Source organism: Ovis canadensis, chromosome 1, assembly GCF_042477335.2.
Source record: "Ovis canadensis isolate MfBH-ARS-UI-01 breed Bighorn chromosome 1, ARS-UI_OviCan_v2, whole genome shotgun sequence".
NCBI classification, from domain to species: domain Eukaryota; kingdom Metazoa; phylum Chordata; class Mammalia; order Artiodactyla; family Bovidae; genus Ovis; species Ovis canadensis.
The window spans coordinates 115,749,143-115,767,619 of record NC_091245.1 but is presented as its reverse complement, the minus strand read 5'-3'; the positions used below and the strand labels follow the sequence as shown (position 1 = coordinate 115,767,619).

The 18,477-nt window shown below is 38.9% G+C and overlaps 1 protein-coding gene across 2 annotated transcripts; it reads right to left on the bottom strand.

Moving 5' to 3' along the window:
• Window positions 1-4,711: 4,711 nt before the first annotated feature.
• Window positions 4,712-12,107, bottom strand: RGS4 (regulator of G protein signaling 4). Of its 2 annotated transcripts, XM_069577611.1 has the most exons (6): window positions 11,801-12,107; window positions 11,426-11,698; window positions 8,455-8,559; window positions 8,091-8,152; window positions 7,337-7,503; window positions 4,712-6,946 (listed from the first exon to the last, which is right to left on the bottom strand). In XM_069577611.1, the coding sequence occupies exons 2-6, from the start codon at window positions 11,467-11,469 to the stop codon at window positions 6,707-6,709; spliced, it is 618 nt and encodes a 205-aa protein (XP_069433712.1). In that variant the 5' UTR covers window positions 11,470-11,698; window positions 11,801-12,107; the 3' UTR covers window positions 4,712-6,706. The 2 variants fall into 2 exon arrangements, with proteins under 2 accessions (XP_069433712.1, XP_069433719.1); XM_069577618.1 differs by lacking the exons at window positions 7,337-7,503; window positions 11,801-12,107 and having other exon boundaries at window positions 5,902-6,946; window positions 11,426-11,582.
• Between the last annotated feature and the right edge of the window lie 6,370 nt (window positions 12,108-18,477).

Sequence of the window (18,477 nt, the reverse complement as noted above, 5' to 3'; positions counted from 1 at the left end):
GGTTCACGTATTGCTGAAGCCTGGCTTGGAGAATTTTGAGCATTACTTTACTAGCATGTGAGATGAGTGTAATTGTGTGGTAGTTTGAGCATTCTTTGGCATTGCCTTTCTTTGGGATTGGATTGAAAACTGACATTTTCCAGTCCTGTGGTCACTGCTGAGTTTTTCATATTTGCTGGCATATTGAGTGCAGCACTTTCACAGCATCATCTTTCAGGATTTGAAATAGCTCAAAATTCCATCACCTCCACTAGCTTCGTTCATAGTGATGCTTCCTAAGGCCCACGTGACTTTACATTCCAGGATGTCTGGCTCTATGTGGTGTGCCATTGTGATTATCTGGGTTGTGAAGATCTTTTTTGTACAGTTTTCTGTGTATTCTTGCCACCTCTTCTTAATATCTTCTGTTTCTGTTAGGTCTATACCATTTCTGTCCTTTATTGAGCCCATCTTTGCATGAAGTGTTCCCTTGGTATCTCTAATTTTCTTGAAGAGATCTCTAGTCTTTCCTATTCTATTGTTTTCCTCTATTTCTTTGCATTGATTGCTGAGGAAGGCTTTCTTATCTCTCCTTGCTATTCTTTGGGACTCTGCATTCAAATGGGTATATCTTTCCTTTTCTCCTTTGCTTTTCACTTCCCATCTTTTCACAGCTATTTGTAAGGCCTCCCCAGACAGAGAGATTATCATACTAAGTGAAATAAGTCAGAAAGAGTAAAACAAATGTATGATATCACTTACATGAGGAATCTAAGATATGACACAAATGAACATATCTACAAAACAAAAATAGATTTGCAGATATAGAGAACAGACTTGTGATTGCCAAAGGGGAGTAGGGATGGAGGAGGGAAGGACTAGGAGTGTGGGATTAACAAATGCAAACTATTATATAAGACAGATTAAAAAACAAGGTCCTACTGTATAGCACAGGAAACTATATCCAATATCCTATAATAAGCCATAATGAAAAAGAATATATATAATAACTAAATCACTTTGCTGTAGAGCAGAAATTAATATAACACTGTAAATCAACTATAATTCAATATTTTCAATTCCAAATATATTAACATAAATAAAACTAAAAACAATCTAGTTAAAAACATTCGCATTAAACATAGAATGCTAGCAAAATATCCTGAGGAAGGTGGCCTTTGTAACCTTTCTTAGAAGCTTTGATCCATAAAGCAAAGTTTGACAGATGGTTTCATAAAAAGTAAAACATTTTCATTTGCAAAAGATACCATAAATGGAGGCAGAAAAATATTATAAAAAATATAGTAGGCAGAAAATTAATCTGATTTTTATGGGAAGGGTTTTAGCTATTAATAAAAAGAAAATCAAAATAGTTTGGAATGAATATGAACAGTAGCAAAATGTAGATATGGGCAGTGAAATTTTATAAATGTCTTCAACTTCATGAGTGGTTAGGACAACACAGGTGAAAACAACAAGATGTCACCTTTATCCCATCAGATTGGTAATCCTGGCATTATGGTAAATATGGCATTATGACTTATTTAATGCCATAAAGATATGGGACATTTTATACTGTTCAAATGAATGTGCATTTTTAACACCTAAAATGTACTTACTCTTTTTTGTTTTATTTATTTATTTATTATTATTTTAATTAATTTTTAAATTTTATTTATTTTAATTTATCCCAGTGATCCTATCCTTCTTCTGGGACTCCATCTTGGAAGATACCAACATATAAGGATACCAACATATGAGTACAAGGATGCCTATTATTGTTAATTTATACATTGCTAATATAGATTGTTGTTAAACATCCATTTTTATCAATTAAAAGTGAAAACTTCTTGAATCAAATATGGTACATTCAAACTATGGAATTTAATGAGGCTATATTAGAAATAATTGGTAGATGGCTATACCCTTGGGAAATTGTTCATGATATTTTTAAGTGAACAATGAAAATGGACAGAGTAGTCTGGTGGGCTACAGTCCATGGAGTCTCAAAGAGTCGGAAACGATAGCACTCACTCACACACGTACATATACCTATATGCCCATGTATTTTTCTTCCAGTTTTCTTTAACTTTTTATTTTGTGTTAGAGTCAGCCAATTAACAATGTTGTAATAGTTTCAGGGGCACAGGGAAGGGACTCAGCCATGCATATACGTGTGTCCATCTTGCCCAGACGCCCCTCCCATTCAGGCTGCCACACAACATTGATTAGGGTTGCCTGTGCTATACAATAGGTCCTTGTTAAATATAGTCATTTTAAATGAATCAGTGTCTTCCACTTTTACTGAGATATAATTGACATCAAGCACTGTTTTAAGTTTAAGGTGTATAGCATAATTATTTAAATTACATAATTATGAAATGATTACCGCAATAAGTTTAATGTATGTCCATCTCCTTATACAGATACAAAATAAAAGAAAAATATTTTCCCTTGTGATGAGAACTCTAAGGATTCATCCTCTTCTTGTCTTCCATATATAACCTACAGCAGTGTTAATTATATCAATCAAGTTGTACATTACATTTCTCCTCTGGAAAAGAAAATGGCAACCAACTTCAGTATTCTTGTTGGAGAATCCCATGTACAGAGGAGCCTAATGGGCTGCAGTCCATAGGGTTACAAAGAGTTGAACACAACTGAAGCAACTTAGCGTGTACACACATTATATCTCTAGTATTTATTTATCTTATAACGAAAGGTTGGACATTTTGACCATCTTTGTCACCATACAAAAATATTAATTATTCTTGACTATATTCCCTACACGTGTATTTCATCCCTGTGACTGAATTATGACTCATTTATTTGGTAACTGGAAGTTGGTAGCTCCTAATCTCCCCCACCTATGTTAGTCATCTCCCCACCACCTCTCCTCTGACAACCACCTGTTTGTTCTCTGCACTTATGACTCTATTTTGGTTTTGTTATGTTTATTCATTTGCTCTGTTTTGGTTCTTTTGTTGTTGTTGTTTGTTTGCTTTTTAGTTTCCACAAATAAGTGAAATTGCTTTTTTCTGTCTGACTTATTTCACTTAACATAGTACCCCCTAGGTCTATCCATGTTGCTGCAAATGCCAACGTTCCATTCTTCTTTGTGGCTGAGTAATAGTCCACTGTATATTTATATACCAAATCTTCTTTATCCATTCATTCATTAATGGACTCTTAGGTTGCTTCCATATCTTGACGATTGTTAATAGTGCTACAATGAATATAGAGGTTCATACATTATTTTCAAATTAGTGGGGTTTTTTTTCTCTAGAAAATACCCAAAAGTGGAATTGCTGGATTGTATAGTAGTTCCATTTTTAATTCTTTGAGAAACCTCCATACTGTTTTCCATTTTGGCTATACTAATTTACATTCCCACTGTTTTCCATATCCTCAGCAAAACTTGTTAACTTTTTGATAATAGCCGTTTTGACAGGTGTGAGGTGATATCTCATGGTTTTCATGTGCATCTTCTTGACCATGACTGATGTTGAGCATCTTTTCATGAATCGGTTGGCCATCTGTTTGTCTTCTTTGGAAAATATCTGCTCAGATCTACAGCTTATATTTTTAGACACTTTGTGGGTGTGTGTGTGGGTGTGTGTGAGTGTGGGTTTTTTCCCACTTTATTTTTTAATTGAAAGATTATTGCTTTACAAAATTTTGTTGTGTTCTGCCAAACAGGGGCTCTGTCACAACCTATTTTTTAATTGGGTTTTGTTTTTCTCTTTTTGATGTTAAGTTGTATGAACTGCAACCTCACACTCTCTGTGAGAGTCTGACACACCTAGAGTGTGTGAGAATGTTGACAGTTTTGTGCATTTTGCAGTTGCAAGAGTTTCCTTTAAATATTTATGAGGAGTTTGGATTTCTTTGGGTATTTTTCTTAGTATACAGTTCATCGTCTTCATCGGATCTTTAAGAGGATCTATTCCTCAAAATAGCATAAGACCCTTTGTCCCTAACCCTTGTAAGCATGAGAGAGGTAGGGGGAGGGGGGAGGTCTCACGACAATACCTACGACTGTCAATGTGAATATTCTATGACGTTTTTTCTAGGGAAAAGAATGTGTAAAAGAAGAAAAGCATTCTGAGCCATTTTGGCAAGGGTCTATTTATCAGTCATCTGTAGCTCCCCTGCCCCTCCTCAGTCCCCTCCTGCTTCCCTCTTCTCTCAGTCAGGCAGTAAATGGAGGGAGAACAAGTGCCACTCACTCTGGGAGGTGAACTCTATCCCTTGAGAACTTGCTGAGGACCTGCAAGTAAACCGCCAAATCTGCTCAGCAAAGTCTCTGAAGCCAAGCTTGCCTCAGTTCTGTGAATAAAGGCAGACAGAGCAGTGGCAGGAACCAAGACATAAACAATTTTCATTTTCTACTTTCTTTCCCAGAGCTGGCATGCGAGAGATAAAAACCTGGTTATTAGCCATTTTCTACAATCCCCCCACACTCTGCTATTATTTCTCATAACATGTCTCTATGGATCATTAATGTGTTTGCAAGCAGATAATTTTGCATGAAGTATTTATTTATCGTTATTATTAAGTTGTGTGTGTTTCACTGGAAGCATCTGCTCTGAGGCTGTTAAAGCACATGATGAAAAAAATAGGCATGCACATGGAAGGAGTATTCTGTCCATGGACTGTGAGCAGGTAAGCTCAGCATGCCAAATAGTGATGAAATAAGGAGGAAATACAATGGAAAAACACACTTGAGAAATGTATTACATAAAATAATTTACTTCTCATTCAGAATGACCTTCCTGCCTATTGGTGAGACAGCAGTCTGAGTACAGATACGGTCTGAAAATCATGACAGTTCTAATAGGGCAAGACCGATAGAGTTACACATTTGGATCCTGGAGTTAATTAGAGACAAAGGGTGGAAATGTGTATAACAGAAAGAGACACTGATAAGAAACTCTGGAGGCATGGAAAGCAAAACTGCTAGAGATATAGAAAGGGTACAGTTGAGGAAACCTATAAATTTAATACAATGAGACTTTTATACACATACTCCAATGTCTTCATTTTATAGCCCAGTGTATTGGCTTAAAAACCACAAAGGTGTCCATGTTTGTAAGTTATACTGGAAGAATCAGTGCAGTGTTCATGCATGAATGTGTGTGCACTTCAAAGGCAGCAATTTTAGAAGAATGAGAAGAAAATTACTTCCTGGCCATTCATTAATAATTCAGGTGATATCTCGCACCTCTGTTTATAAAACAATACAATAATAAAAACATTACACAAAACATCATAAATAACATAAATGAGACATTTTCAAGTATTTCATGTGCCTTGGAAAATTCTAAACAGTAGTTTTAAAATTGATATCCTTTTTTTCTTTTATCCCTTTTCTCTCTCATTTCATCTCAGAGCCTAAAATGAAATGCTTTCAGGCTCTGTTAGTCCTGATGTTTGGGATTCAATGAGCCAGATTCCACCTTCAAAAGGGAAATTTATGTGGGCTTTTCAGTTTGTGAAAACATGTTCCCCCCTTATAAAATGTAATCTTTCCCCTGATGCTGGTTTACAAGGAACAAGTATATAGCCTAGAGCCACTATGGGGGAAAAACAACCCCAATGAATTAAGGAGCCTCATCTAATGGCTAAAGTTCTCAGGGAAAAACAAAATGAGAAGAGCACCTTAATCAAGAGAGGAAAAAAGAGTAGGGGATAAGAACATTAACCTTTAACCTTTAAATTCTGTGCCCGTACTAAACCAGCATCTTATAGTAGGTAGAGCTGGCAAGGCTTTACCTATGTTTCTTCATTCAGTTCAAGCACTGTTTCTCCAACTCCATATCAACCTGGCTGCTGCTATTATGCATCAAGCACCCAGGCAAAGAAGGGGAGGCCAGCAGCTCGGGGACTCAAAAGTGCCATTAGTGACAACCAAGACAGCACTGTGTCAGACAGACCTTTTTTAATGTTTTCTCCTTAGAATACTATCCAACTTGGAAGCTGTCGGTGGTTAAATTTAGCATGAAGTCCATGCTTCTCCAGTAAGAACTCACGGAGTTTTACAGAATCAACTTTCCATAGGTTAGCATCCCTTTTGTAGCCGGCAGGGCACCTGGTTTAGTTTGCTGTGTTCAGTTGCAGAGTGAAAGACAGGGGATCAGAACATGCATGTAAATATATTCACACAGTCTAATTATGAGCACCTCGGGTCTCTCTTGTCTATTCTTGCAGAAATATATATGTATGTATACATGCATACATATAGGCAGACTGCGAGTTTGTATATATGTGTGTATATATACATATACACACACACACATGCACACACAGAGATACATAAAATAGATCAACCCCATCTAAACATCTCAAGACTGGTTAACAGAACACATGCGCCTGTGGATGTCACATGAAGCGTACCAACCACGAACCAACCAATCTGAGGTCACACTGTTGGCAGGAGAGAACTGCCAAATCTTTGAAAATCCAGACCCACAAGGCCCTTATTCGGATATCTGCTCACATGGCACACTAAAAGAAATCTGAGACAACTAGACTGGGATGAGGTCCTGCCCTGATGAACACCAAAATGTTATCTAGTTTCTGTATGGGACTGACTCACACATAGCCAGCAGCATGAACACTAGGCTGCAATGTGGAAAAAGCACTGGTGCTTAATAAAGATCAATATTTGGCCTCGGGTTTTCCAGGCATAGTCTTGGCATCTCAGCCTTCCACTGCTGAGTGAGGACTAGGCGCACTGGGGGACTAGGGAAGCACAGTCTGTGGAACTCTTTGCTCCTTTCTGCTTCTCTGACCCACAGCTGGAAAGGTTGACCAAATCAAGGTAGAATCGAGATTTGAGGAAGCGGCGGTATGAATCCTTTTCCATCAGGTTGAAAATCTTCTTCTGAGCCTCATCGAAGCAAGTTATTGTGGGCTCCAGCATGTTCCGGCTTGTCTCCTCCCTGGTGCAAGAGTCCAGGTTTACCTGAGGGGCAGAGGCCAAAGGTCCATTATACATTTTACCCCATAAGGATGGGAGGTTGTGAGCTCTGTATGAGTGCGCACCCTCTATACCTCAGGAGTGAATAAAAGGACACTTGGCTCCACCCTGGCACCTGTGAGAGAACCCAGGGAAATATCTCCCATTATTTCTCAGAAACTGGGAAGATTCATTCAAAGCAAATTCATGACGGGAGATAATCTGAGTCATCTAGATGAAAAAGCTTTTTACTTAACGAACTTATTTGAGGCTGTCAAGATTATAATAACCTGCTCCACTGTTGTAGCTTTAACTCACATCATCTAAGGATCCATGTTATTGAATGTCTAGAAAGTTTCTTTAAGATCTATACAGTTCTCTTCCATGTATACTTACCTCTTTGGTTGCCTGGACTGAGATGAATTCATTATAGATCTTTTTGGCCTTGGGACTTAGTTTAGAGGGTGATTTGATTTTCTTGTATTCTTCACAGCTGATCCAGAAGTCAATGTTCTCCTCACTGTATTCAGACTTCAAGAAAGCTTTGAAAGCTGCCAGCCCACCTGTGACAGAGGAGAAAGGACCACAGCTGTCATTGCACCGGTGGACACTGTATTGCAAGTAAAGCTGGGATACTTGAGGGAAGAAAGCATTGGTTCAAATAGTTCCCTGTCTCCCCTGCTGGAGGGATTACTGAGGGTCAGATAATTTTAATCTATGTTTGATATCTATTGGATACCATTTATACCTAGTGTTTCTTGCTCAAGGTTTAAAGTTTCTTTCGGGAACATTTTATGCTTCTGAGATACCTATGCTGCCCCTAGTTGCCAAAGTGAGTTTGGGAAGAGAAACTGAGGTCAATTCTGAAAGAAATCTAACTATTTGGAGTTTTTCCTCTGTCCTTTTTTGATGTGGTGAGAAAGATGGTTTTCCACATGGGCTATGTATGAGCTTTCCATTGTATACCACAAAGATCTAGGGTATGGTAACATTTTAAGGGAACTAATTTTTCTGAGCCTGAAATTTAGGAGAAATCCAAGCCTTTCTGTAATTCCTATCAGATCAAGTGTACTATGAAATAACCTGTCTACCCAGCATGCTTTATCTTCATCTTGGGGAGTGGTAGATGGTGGGAAGCTGTCATACTTACATTCATGAATAATCAGGTTTTCCAGTGATTCAGCCCATTTTTTTACTTCTTCATGGCTCACCCTAAAGACATTAGAGAAAAAGAATAATGTAAATGTTAAGATATAAAATGGGGGCAAAACATTTAAGATTTTGAATAAAAGGCAGAGATTTTATTTTTCATCATGAGACCTGTTGTTGAATAGGGCAATCTTTCCACTAGATGTATGGAAATTTCAAATGCAACCATAATCTTTGTGAAAATGGAGGCCTTCATGATCCAAATCTAGGTTAGCTACAGACATAGCTTCTTTTTCCCTCGCAGAGCATCTCTGTCATCAGATAGTTAATACTCAGTGGCTCTTCGCCAAAGCCTTTTCTCTTACCTCTGACAAATCACCACTTTGTCCTTCTTGCTGTGTGAAGAGTTATGTTCACAGGAATCTGACTTCTGCAGCAGGAAACCTAGCCGATGCTTCATATCTTTTGCACTGCACACAAGAAAGGGGAGAAACAGAATAATGACACTCAGTTCTTTTAAAAAGATACCTTATTGGTACAGTTCAGAGTCCATTACTAGTAAAGAGGCAAAGGCAGTTTACTTAGGAAATACGAGTTGAGGCTGGCAGGAACTCTCAGGAAAATAAGATTCCACCTCTGCTTCTTCCTATGACTCACTGCAAAACTTGGAGCACAGCCTCCTTCATCAGTAACTGGATTTCTGACCCTTCAGTCTACCTGTAACCCTGTCATTTTGACCAATGGAACACTTAGGTATCTTCAGGAGAAACATAAAGCAAACTTGACGGTTTTCTAAGTTTTAGGAAATGAAGAGCAGGGAAGCGTGAAGTATGGCATCTGGTTGTTGCATGCCACCTTCTGGAGGGTGGTTGCTATTTCCATCTGCCTCACTGTTAGCAGAGGAATGTAGGAGCATCTCAGGAATTAAAGGTTTGTTCAGTTTCAGCCTGGATGTAGTGAGCAAGTCACGTTATGGGATATACACGAGTGGCTCCAGCAGAGAGGAGGGGGGAATGAGGTGGTTAACTCAAAAGCTCAGGCTGAAACCTGAGCTCCTGCAGGCTAGCTTCTAAAGACTCTCCTGCTTCCCTTTGAAATATCTACACTCTAAGGATATTTATACTACAATATAAATAGTATTATATTTATTATAAGTATTCAGTCTGAATACTGAAAAACAATAACGAGGAGAAGCACGTAAGAGTCATCACTGAAGCTCGTGACTAGAGCAAAGCTTCCAGGTTATGGCCACTGTTTAATAGGTAGCTAGGGTATGGCAGTGCACACGACTTACTAAAAAAGGAGGGCCTTCTAATAAGCTTTTAGCTCAACTTTCTCACTCTTTATTTGTTCTTTTGCTTGGATCTCATTTTCTGTAAAAGTGGAGACATAGTTTTAAAGTGAAAAATGTCATTTTGAAGGAAATGAATGACTAATTGAATGACTAAATGTTTCTACTTAGAGGAAAATAAAGCCACAAGGATAAAAGGACATTTTAGGATGGCTACTAATATATTAGTGCCTTATCTATGTGCATTTCTCCAGGAAGTTTGAAATCCATTATGTTCTTTTGCTGCCCTTAAAACAGTGTTTTTTCTCCAACCCCCACCCCAAAATTGTTCTCCTTTCTCTGTTTCCCCCACTGCTGTACCCCACTGCTCATGGGATACAAAGTCTTTCTTAACAATAGCAAAATCTAAGCATGAAGCCTAAGGTGATGATGTAAGCATATTGTGATCTCATATTTCCATGTGCCAGGTCTAGCTGAGATGTGACCTGGCAGTTATTGACCCATACAGAGTCATTTCATAAAGACCTGGAAGTATGCTTAGCAAATACATTACACTTGTCCTTATAACACAATGCAACCAAAAGAAATAAAAACCAAAATGACTCCAGCGACCTCTGAAGTAAGAAGACTGGAAGTGATCTGCACTTCACCAGCCACCACCTGTGTGACCTTGAGCCTTTCCCATTCCCTCTGGAGCCTCAGGCACCAATGTGAGAATGAAGGTGCTGGGTAAGATGATTCACAGCTCGCCAGTGAGGGAAGGGGAGAGCAGTGTACCCTGCTGACATACACTTTACCTCCCCAGGTTAGCCTTTACTCTCCTGAGAGTAAAGCTCTAGAGCAATTACTTATCTGTCTCCTAAAATATTTACCAGAGCAAAACTTTCACCTGACATTCCTGTGTTTTGCATGAATAATTTTATATCTGAGTTAACTGAAGCTTGAATTGATTTGCTCTATTCAATTCAGAAAATTAATGATGGAGGTCAGAGCCACTGTTTTCATAAGCACTCTCTGCCAGACCCTCCTGCTTCATCTGAAAGCAGCCATGAAAGAATGGGGAAAAAAAGAACATTTTTCATATTCCTGAATGACAGGAGGCAAACTCCTTAGGATTGTATTTAAAAAGTGTGCTTTCTGAGATAACTCTAAATTAAAATTTAAGGTGATTTCTATTTGCAGAGGAACATAAAAGGGGGTAGTACACCTATAAAGTGACTTTTTACCTTTAACTGTAAGGTTAAGTAATGTGAAAGACACTAGTTTTGTATTTTTTCAACTAGCTAATATATGAGCATCCTATGAAAGCATTTATTTGTACTTTTTTTAAAAAGGCAAAGACATAGGAGCAGCTGCATATCTTTAAGTCTGTTTATTAATCAAGAGACAGTAAATTGATAAAACAATGTCTTTAAGGTGAGACTTTCCACAGAACCCTTAGCTGATTGGTTATGATCAGTACTTGACAACCACATGGCATTTCCAGAGCTAGAGCAGGGAAAGAGATAAGGGAGATCTAGTTTTGAGACTCTTATTTTACTGTAGCATTTGCTTTTAAGAATAGAGAGTGAAAGATACTGGAGCATCACGCAAATGGCACAGTGCCTTTCTGGTGATGCAGCCGAACTTCAATCCGGAGCATCCTCCCCAAAGTGAGATTTAATACACCATCAGAAAGCCCAGACCCATGATTCCATGTGCCTCAGTGATAGTCAAATAGCAGTAATCACAGGTAGCGATATTTCAGACCACTGTGCATAGTCCAAAACCTCATATCAGTCCTTAATTAGAACTAGCTTGGTTAGAAGATTAGAAGAGTCTTCAAGATCAAGGTCATAGAAAACAACATATAGGACGCCAAAATCTGGAGTGAACACTTCCTAAGCCACAATTTCTAGCTAGTTTTAAAGCTAGGAGGTCGAAGATTTCTGCATCACGTTGTTTCTAAATCCAAAGAACCAGGTTAGTAAGTAGAACATGCAAATAACTTGAAGTCTATTTGAAAGTTTAACGCAGTCTGGTTCAGTGGCTGAAAATAATCTTACCTCCTCAAGCAAGAAGCCGGCAGACCTGCAAGTCCTTTGCACATCTTCTGTAGTGTGGGATTCACGATAGGAAAGAAGTGCTGCAGGAGGAGCTGTGGCTTCTGTTGAGCGTACTTTGCCTTTTCTCCGGTAAAGATACTGTCAGAATCCTCCCAGCGTCTCCCTCCCAAGCCTGTAGGGGTCTCTTTTATAGCCCAGCCGCGACCGTCCAGCCAATCAGATAACAGGTCTGTAATACCAGCTCCTCTCAGCCTCCTTCTGGCTCTCCATCCTCTGCAAGAGATAAGGAAGAAAGGGCTGACGCAACAAAGCAAAGTGAACGGGCAGAAATATCCTCCTGCCAAATAGACATACAGAAAATATAAACTTGCTTACTGTCTCTAAGGCTATCTCAGGTTTCAAACTTCCAGGAAAGGAAATAAGAAGTGTACAATGCTTCAAAACACGGGTTTATTCATTCGTCTATAAAAACAATGTCAAGGAAATTTGCCTCCTAGAAGGAAATGGCCCAGCAAGAGTTTGTGGGCTTACTTTGGGGCTGACACTTCATGTCCTTCCTCTTTCGGGTTAGAAATATTATACCATCCATGGTCCAAAATCTGATCCTCACTGTTTCCAAAAGGGTGTGGGTGGAAGCACTGTTTCCAGGCAGAGATTTGCAGAAGTTGCTTTCTTGGTTGGCACATCCACACAGGGATGTGGGGGAGGAATAGCTGGAAGACAGGCAGTTATACGCCTGGCAGCATAGAAAACTAGCTTAGGGAAAACAGATTAGCTACATCTGTAATCAGCCTGACTGTGGAATACTTTTCTAGAACTCTTACTAAGAACAAAATTCAGCCAAGCGCTGACAATCTCTTTTGTACATGCATATCTCCTGCAAAAAGCTTCAAAACAGCAGCTTGAAGACAAGAACAGGGAATAAAGGAACAAATATAGACACCTATTCTTATTCAAAAGTGGATTTTTATCTTATTATGTCTTATTCAATTTAAGGTATACAAACTAATATTTCAAAATATTGAGAAACAGGGAAACATAGAAGAAAAATACATAGCTTTCCTGTCATGTTACCAGGGTTCACAATGAACATAAAAATACCTAACCCTGCAGCTGGTTCTAAACACATGGACAATTCGTATCTTTTGTATACAATATGATGGATCAAATGCTTCAAAGAATCATGCAGGTGTTTCACATCTTGTAGCTGTAGCTCAAACATTCACATCGAGTTATAGAGGGATCTTCTCCATATAGGAAAGCTATGAGGGGAAGGAAAAATTAGTTGCTATGTCAGAACTGAACACCTTTCACGTTGAAAGCAGAAAGTTTCCTGATCATAAGATATAGTGAACTGTGCCTTAAGTATGAGAAGCCGAGGCATCTAATTGTTTAGGTGATGAAGGTGAAAAATAGATGGGTTACAGTGAGATGCAAAGGGACTCTAGAATATTAAAGGGAAAGTGGTAAATAGGAATGCCCCGACCATGTATGTGGCTCTCAGCATCCCCTCACTGACCCCATCCATGTCCCAAGCCCTGTCTATGGCTATCAGAAGAAAGAGATGGCTAAGATATATAAAAGGGTGGAAAGATCACTGTCTCCAGAAGATACATTTAAATTACAGGAAAAAATCTTTGGTTGTCTCACATGAAGATAGAAAAATGTATTAGATTAACAACGGGGCAACTTTTCTTTGAACATAGAACCAGTGAATTTCTCTGTGAATCTGGTAGCCATCCTCTGTGGTGTTGCGGAAGGGACTATAGTGCAGTGCAAAATGACAGAAGCTGAAGACGTTAGGCCCAGAATGATGGATCAATCAAAAATGGCATCCATGAGGAGAGACTAATTAATTAAAAGGGAGAAAAGGTCACCCAAAAATGGGCCAGGGGCTTCTTTGCTTGCCTAGACATCCAAGATAGTGGTCACTTAAACAATTCGATTTTGGAAACATGAATGAAGACTTAATAGGAAGTTGATATCTTGGACCTAGGCCAAAGAAAAGCCTGATTTGTCATGAGTTGAATATAAATAGCTTCAATAGATGAGCTGAATAAGATTTAATACAACCTAGATTAACACCTTAATTTTACCAAAAAGGAAACAGAGAGAAAGTGACTTGCTAAAGTCACAGATTCCCAGTAACAGAGCTAGTTTCTTGACACTAGATCATGTGGACTTTTTCCTATGCTAACCTATCACTTAATTGTTTTATCAAATGAGATAGACTATGTAAACAGAAGTAATTCTAAACTGTAAAGTGCTACACAAATATTTTTTATTGTTACATTATACACAGTAGATAACAAAACATAATATTAATTTCATACATTTCCTTCCAGGAAAACTCACTCCTCTGTCTGATTTTTCTTTTTTTCTCCACAACAGTGGGAGCTGCTACAAACCTCACTGCCATCTTTTTCTATTAAACCCAGGTCTTTTTGGCTTTACGACTAGTCCATTAATCTGTCAAAGCATTTCACATTTATTTACTTCTTTAATTATGATTTCTTGCTTTCTTAGGAATTTTGATATTTCAGAGTGTTTGGAAAAGCTTTTCATAACATATTTTTCACTATGGAAGGCAAAGATTGGTACATCATGATACCTTGATAAATTTCTACCCTCTTTCTCTGACATGCAGAAAGCATTACACTCTATTATTCTAGGACCTGTCATTCCTGGATGATTCTGGTGATGTGTAAGAGCTTTATTCTAAAATGATTTAATTTTTGTTTATTCACTTATTTAATACATATCTTTTGAGCTCCTACTCTGGGACAGGTACCGTTTGAAGAACTGCTGTTAGTATGATGAGCAAGCAAACAGGGTCCCCACCCTAGTGGAGTTTTCACCCCAGTAGAAGAAAAGAGTCCAAAAATATAAAAATAATTCTAGAGTCACCCATATCATGAAAAAAAAAATTTGACAACTGATATAAAAGAAACTGAATAGCAAATGGCACATTTAGCCAAGGTATCCCAGAAAGTCCTCCTTGACCAAGTGATATCTGAAATGAGATTTGATGGCTGAGAAGGAATAAGAAATGAGTAAAGCTTAGGAAATATATACCAAATAGAGGTAAGAGCAAAAGTTATACAGCAAATAGATGTTAGATAAAAAATGAAAACATTCTTGATCTGAACTGGGAAGGGGCAAAAAGGGACCAGCATGGATAGAAAAATGTGAACAAGGAGAGATTAACATGAAGTAGAGATGAGGAGGTGAAGGCCAGGTCTTGCAAAGATTCGTAAGCCATGGTCCAGAGGCTGGGCCTTACCAACATGCCATGGAAATCTACTGCAGGAAGTGACACCGGTGATGGGCACTGTCTGATTATTCTGGCTATCAGGGAAAGTGAATTGAAGAGGAGTGCAGAAGCAAGTAGACCAGTTAGCAGAACTAACAATTTGGATCCTAGCTCAAGAGTTTCTACATTGCAAAGTGGATATTCACTTTACACATATTTATTATATTATATGTGCTAGACATTGTGCTAAGTTCTAGTGACCTCAGCAAAAATCAGAACTTACACTCTCAGGAGAAAGATTTTTAGTTGAGTGTCATTATTATAAACTTGTTTATACAAAATTTGAGGAAAGCACAGAATAAACTCAAGCTCTGAAATTTGGAGGATATTTTTGCAAAGGAGACTGTTACCACAGCACGCCAGGCCTCCCTGTCCATCACAAACTCCTGGAGTCCACCCAAACCCATGCATATTGTGTTGGTGATGCCATCCAACCATCTTATCCTCTGCCGCCCCCTTCTCCTCCTGCCCTCAATCTTTCCCAGCATCGGGGTGTTTTCAAATGAGTCAGCTCTTCACGTCAGGTGGCCAAAGTATTGGAGCCTCAGCTTCAACATCAGTCCTTCCAATGAACACCCAGGACTGAGAATAGAGACTAAGCAGGTATGTAAAGAAGAGAAGAACATTACAATAGAGAGCAAATAATACTAGCTTATTTCATTGGGTACTAAGAGTGCAAGGCACCAACTTAAGTACTTTACATAAATACCTCAATTATTCCTTCAGTCATCCTGAAAGAAAGTCCTGAAATGTTCCCCCTTGTACAGATGAGACATAGAGGGGTTGAATAACTTACCTGGGGTTATATAAGTAGTGGTGGCAAATGTTTAGTTCAGACAGTCTAGCGTTTCTACTATTAACCTCTATACCATTGACCTCTATGCTGCCATGACCATAAATGGTGAAAGAAAGCATATTTTTTGGAGACTGTAAAGAGATATCTTTTGAGGAGAGGGACAGTGAAATAAAACCAGATGGTTACTCTGAGACCAAAGGGTGTTTCTGGTCACCTTAAAGACCAGATTTTAACCTGTAGTGGTTGGGGGAATAGCCAAGTTATTTAAGCATATAATATTAATGTCCTAGAAGTAACACTGTAGGTAAATAGACTGGACATGAGAGGAACTGACAAAAAATTTGAAGACTACTTCAATAGTACAAGTGAAAGATGATTATCATGAAAAATAATGCTGCACAAGATAGTCACAAGAATCAAATGAGGTAATACATATAAATGTGATCCTTAAACTGAAATGCTGAACATCTGAAAGGTATTGCTGACAAAAAGCATTAAGAAATACCATTTTCTACTGAGGGACATTAAGCCGCAGTAAGATATGAGCTGTGTGGGGTCTCCAGGTAAGTTTCTAATTTCTCCACCCTTAGCTCAGGAAGAACAAAGGAAAGCATTGCTCAAGCTCTGAGGGGATCTAATACAAGGATATAAGCTACTGTGGCAGGCATTGCATTGTTTGCTTCTAGCAGGTGTTAGAAAGGGACACTTTGCCCCACTAGGGCAGGATGTGGGTCTGGTCTCAGCCTTAGGCAGCACTGACAGCATCTACAATTTCCTCCCAGCTATCAGAAGCCTTCCTCTCCCTTTATTGTTTACTACAATGGCCTGGACATCAGTGAGAGCTCACAGTTATTGATTTGTCAAGTTAAAATGCAAACAGACCCAGCTGGAGGTTGCTGTATACCAGGAAGAGGGACAGGGACTTTCCCAGTCTGTCTTATGTTTGGGAAATGTATCCTACTCTCTACATTAGTTTTGTGGGCACCTGCGGGAAATCAGAACCTCTCACCCTGACACTTGTCACTTAATTAACTGTCAGGGAAAATCTTTTCCAAGAAGAACAAAAATATCTCTCTCTCAAAGATTAAATCTTTCTTGACAGAACTTAGCCGAAAATAGAAACAGCAATTTCACAAGAGTTCATTTACCTTGTGCCAGTGGAAAGAGATGAGACAATGTCAAGGAATGTGCTTAAACTTTACAAGCAGGCAGACTTGAATTTTAATTCTAGCTCCTCCATACACCAACATGGCCCTGAAAGTTAATCTTTGTGACTTCTAGCTACTAAATGTTTGAAATGGGTCAATAGTAAATTCTGACAGCAGGTGCTCAGTAGTATTTTTAGAATAAATATTGTTAACATTTTACAACAGAGTATAGTTGATTTACAATATGGTGCAGGGAAATTTGATGGATAGAAAAAACACAATGCCTAGATCGCAGTGAGTAGAAGCAGGAATAGCATAAAGTTAAGGTGTTTGATAAGAACCCTAGTAAGGGGGCTGAAGTTTATTTCACCTACAATCAGAGGGTATTGTGTGTCTGTTTCATGACTTATGTTTCATGGTTCTTTAGCTGTTTTATGGATAATAGACTCTAAGGGGTCAAGAGGTTGTGGAGGAAACTGGAAGTTGTTTGTATAAGGAACGGTGGGGCCCACACCAGAGAGGTAAATAAGGGCCCATCCCTACCACAAGAGTTTGTCTTCTGGTGGCAGAGAGAGTCATTAAAACATTAATTTCAGCAAAATGTCAAATATTCAAACATAGAGATAATCATGGTTTCTAAGAGAGCAGGAGGGAGAAAAAAGCATGTGATTCTCACAATGTGAAGTGAGCCTTGCAAATACTGAGTCTGGGGTAGCTGGATGAAGCACAAGCTGGAATCAAGATTGCTGGGATAAATATCAGTAACCTCAGATATGCAGATGACGCCACCCTTATGGCAGAAAGCAAAGAACAACTAAAGAGCTGCTTGATGAAAGTGAAAGAGGAGAGTGAAAAAGTTGACTTAAAACTCAACATTCAGAAAACCAAGATCATGGCATCTGGTCCCATCACTTCATGGCAAATAGACGGGGAAACAGTGACAGACTTTATCTTTTGGAGCTCCAAAATCACCACAGATGGTGACTGCAGCCATGAAATTAAAAGACACTTGCTCCTTGGAAGAAAAGTTAGGACCAACCTAGATAGCATATTAAAAAGCAGAGACATTACTTTGCCAACAAAGGTCCATCTAGTCAAAGCTATGTTTTTTTCCAGTAGTCATATATGAATGTGAGAGTTGGACTATAAAGAAAGCTGAGCACCAAAGAAGTAATGCTTTTGAACTGTGGTGTTGGAGAAGACTTGAGAGTCCCTTGGACTGCAAGGAGATCCAACCAGTCCATTTTAAAGATCAGTCCTGGGTGTTCATTGGAAGGACTGATGTGAAGCTGAAACTCCAATGCTTTGGCCACTTGATGTGAAAAACTGACTCATTTGAAAAGACCCTGATGCTGGTAAAGATTGAAGGCGGGAGAAGTGGAAGACAGAGGATGAGATGGTTGGATGACATCACTGACTCAATGGACATGAGTTTGAGTAAACTCCAGGAGCTGGTGATGAACAGGGAGGCCTGGTGTGCTGCAGCCTGTGGGATGACAAAGAGTTGGACACGACTGAGTGACTGAACTGGAGTAGCTTATGTTGTGAGACCCCCCACTCCCACTCTGTAAACCTCTACACTGCTCTGGTGTTGGTCCTTCAGCATTTGCATCTTAAGAGTAAAGCAATGATCCAAACACCAATAAAATGTTAATGATGGTACCCAAGCACAGGAACTACCCATGGATGATTCCACATTGGGTCGGAGATGTCGGTGAGATGATCAGGAAGCAGTATATTGATTTGGATCGCAGGAAGCTGATGATGGAATAACAAGATAGGACACTGAAAAGAG

Coding starts and splice junctions, on each gene's coding strand:
- RGS4 (XM_069577611.1), bottom strand. CDS start 11,469: ATGTGCAAAGGACTTGCAGGTCTGCCGGCTTCTTGCTTGAGGAG. Junction 8,560..11,425: donor CCGGCTTCTTGCTTGAGGAG/GTAAGATTATTT, acceptor TCTTGTGTGCAG/TGCAAAAGATATGAAGCATC. Junction 7,504..8,090: donor AAACCTGATTATTCATGAAT/GTAAGTATGACA, acceptor CCTCTGTCACAG/GTGGGCTGGCAGCTTTCAAA.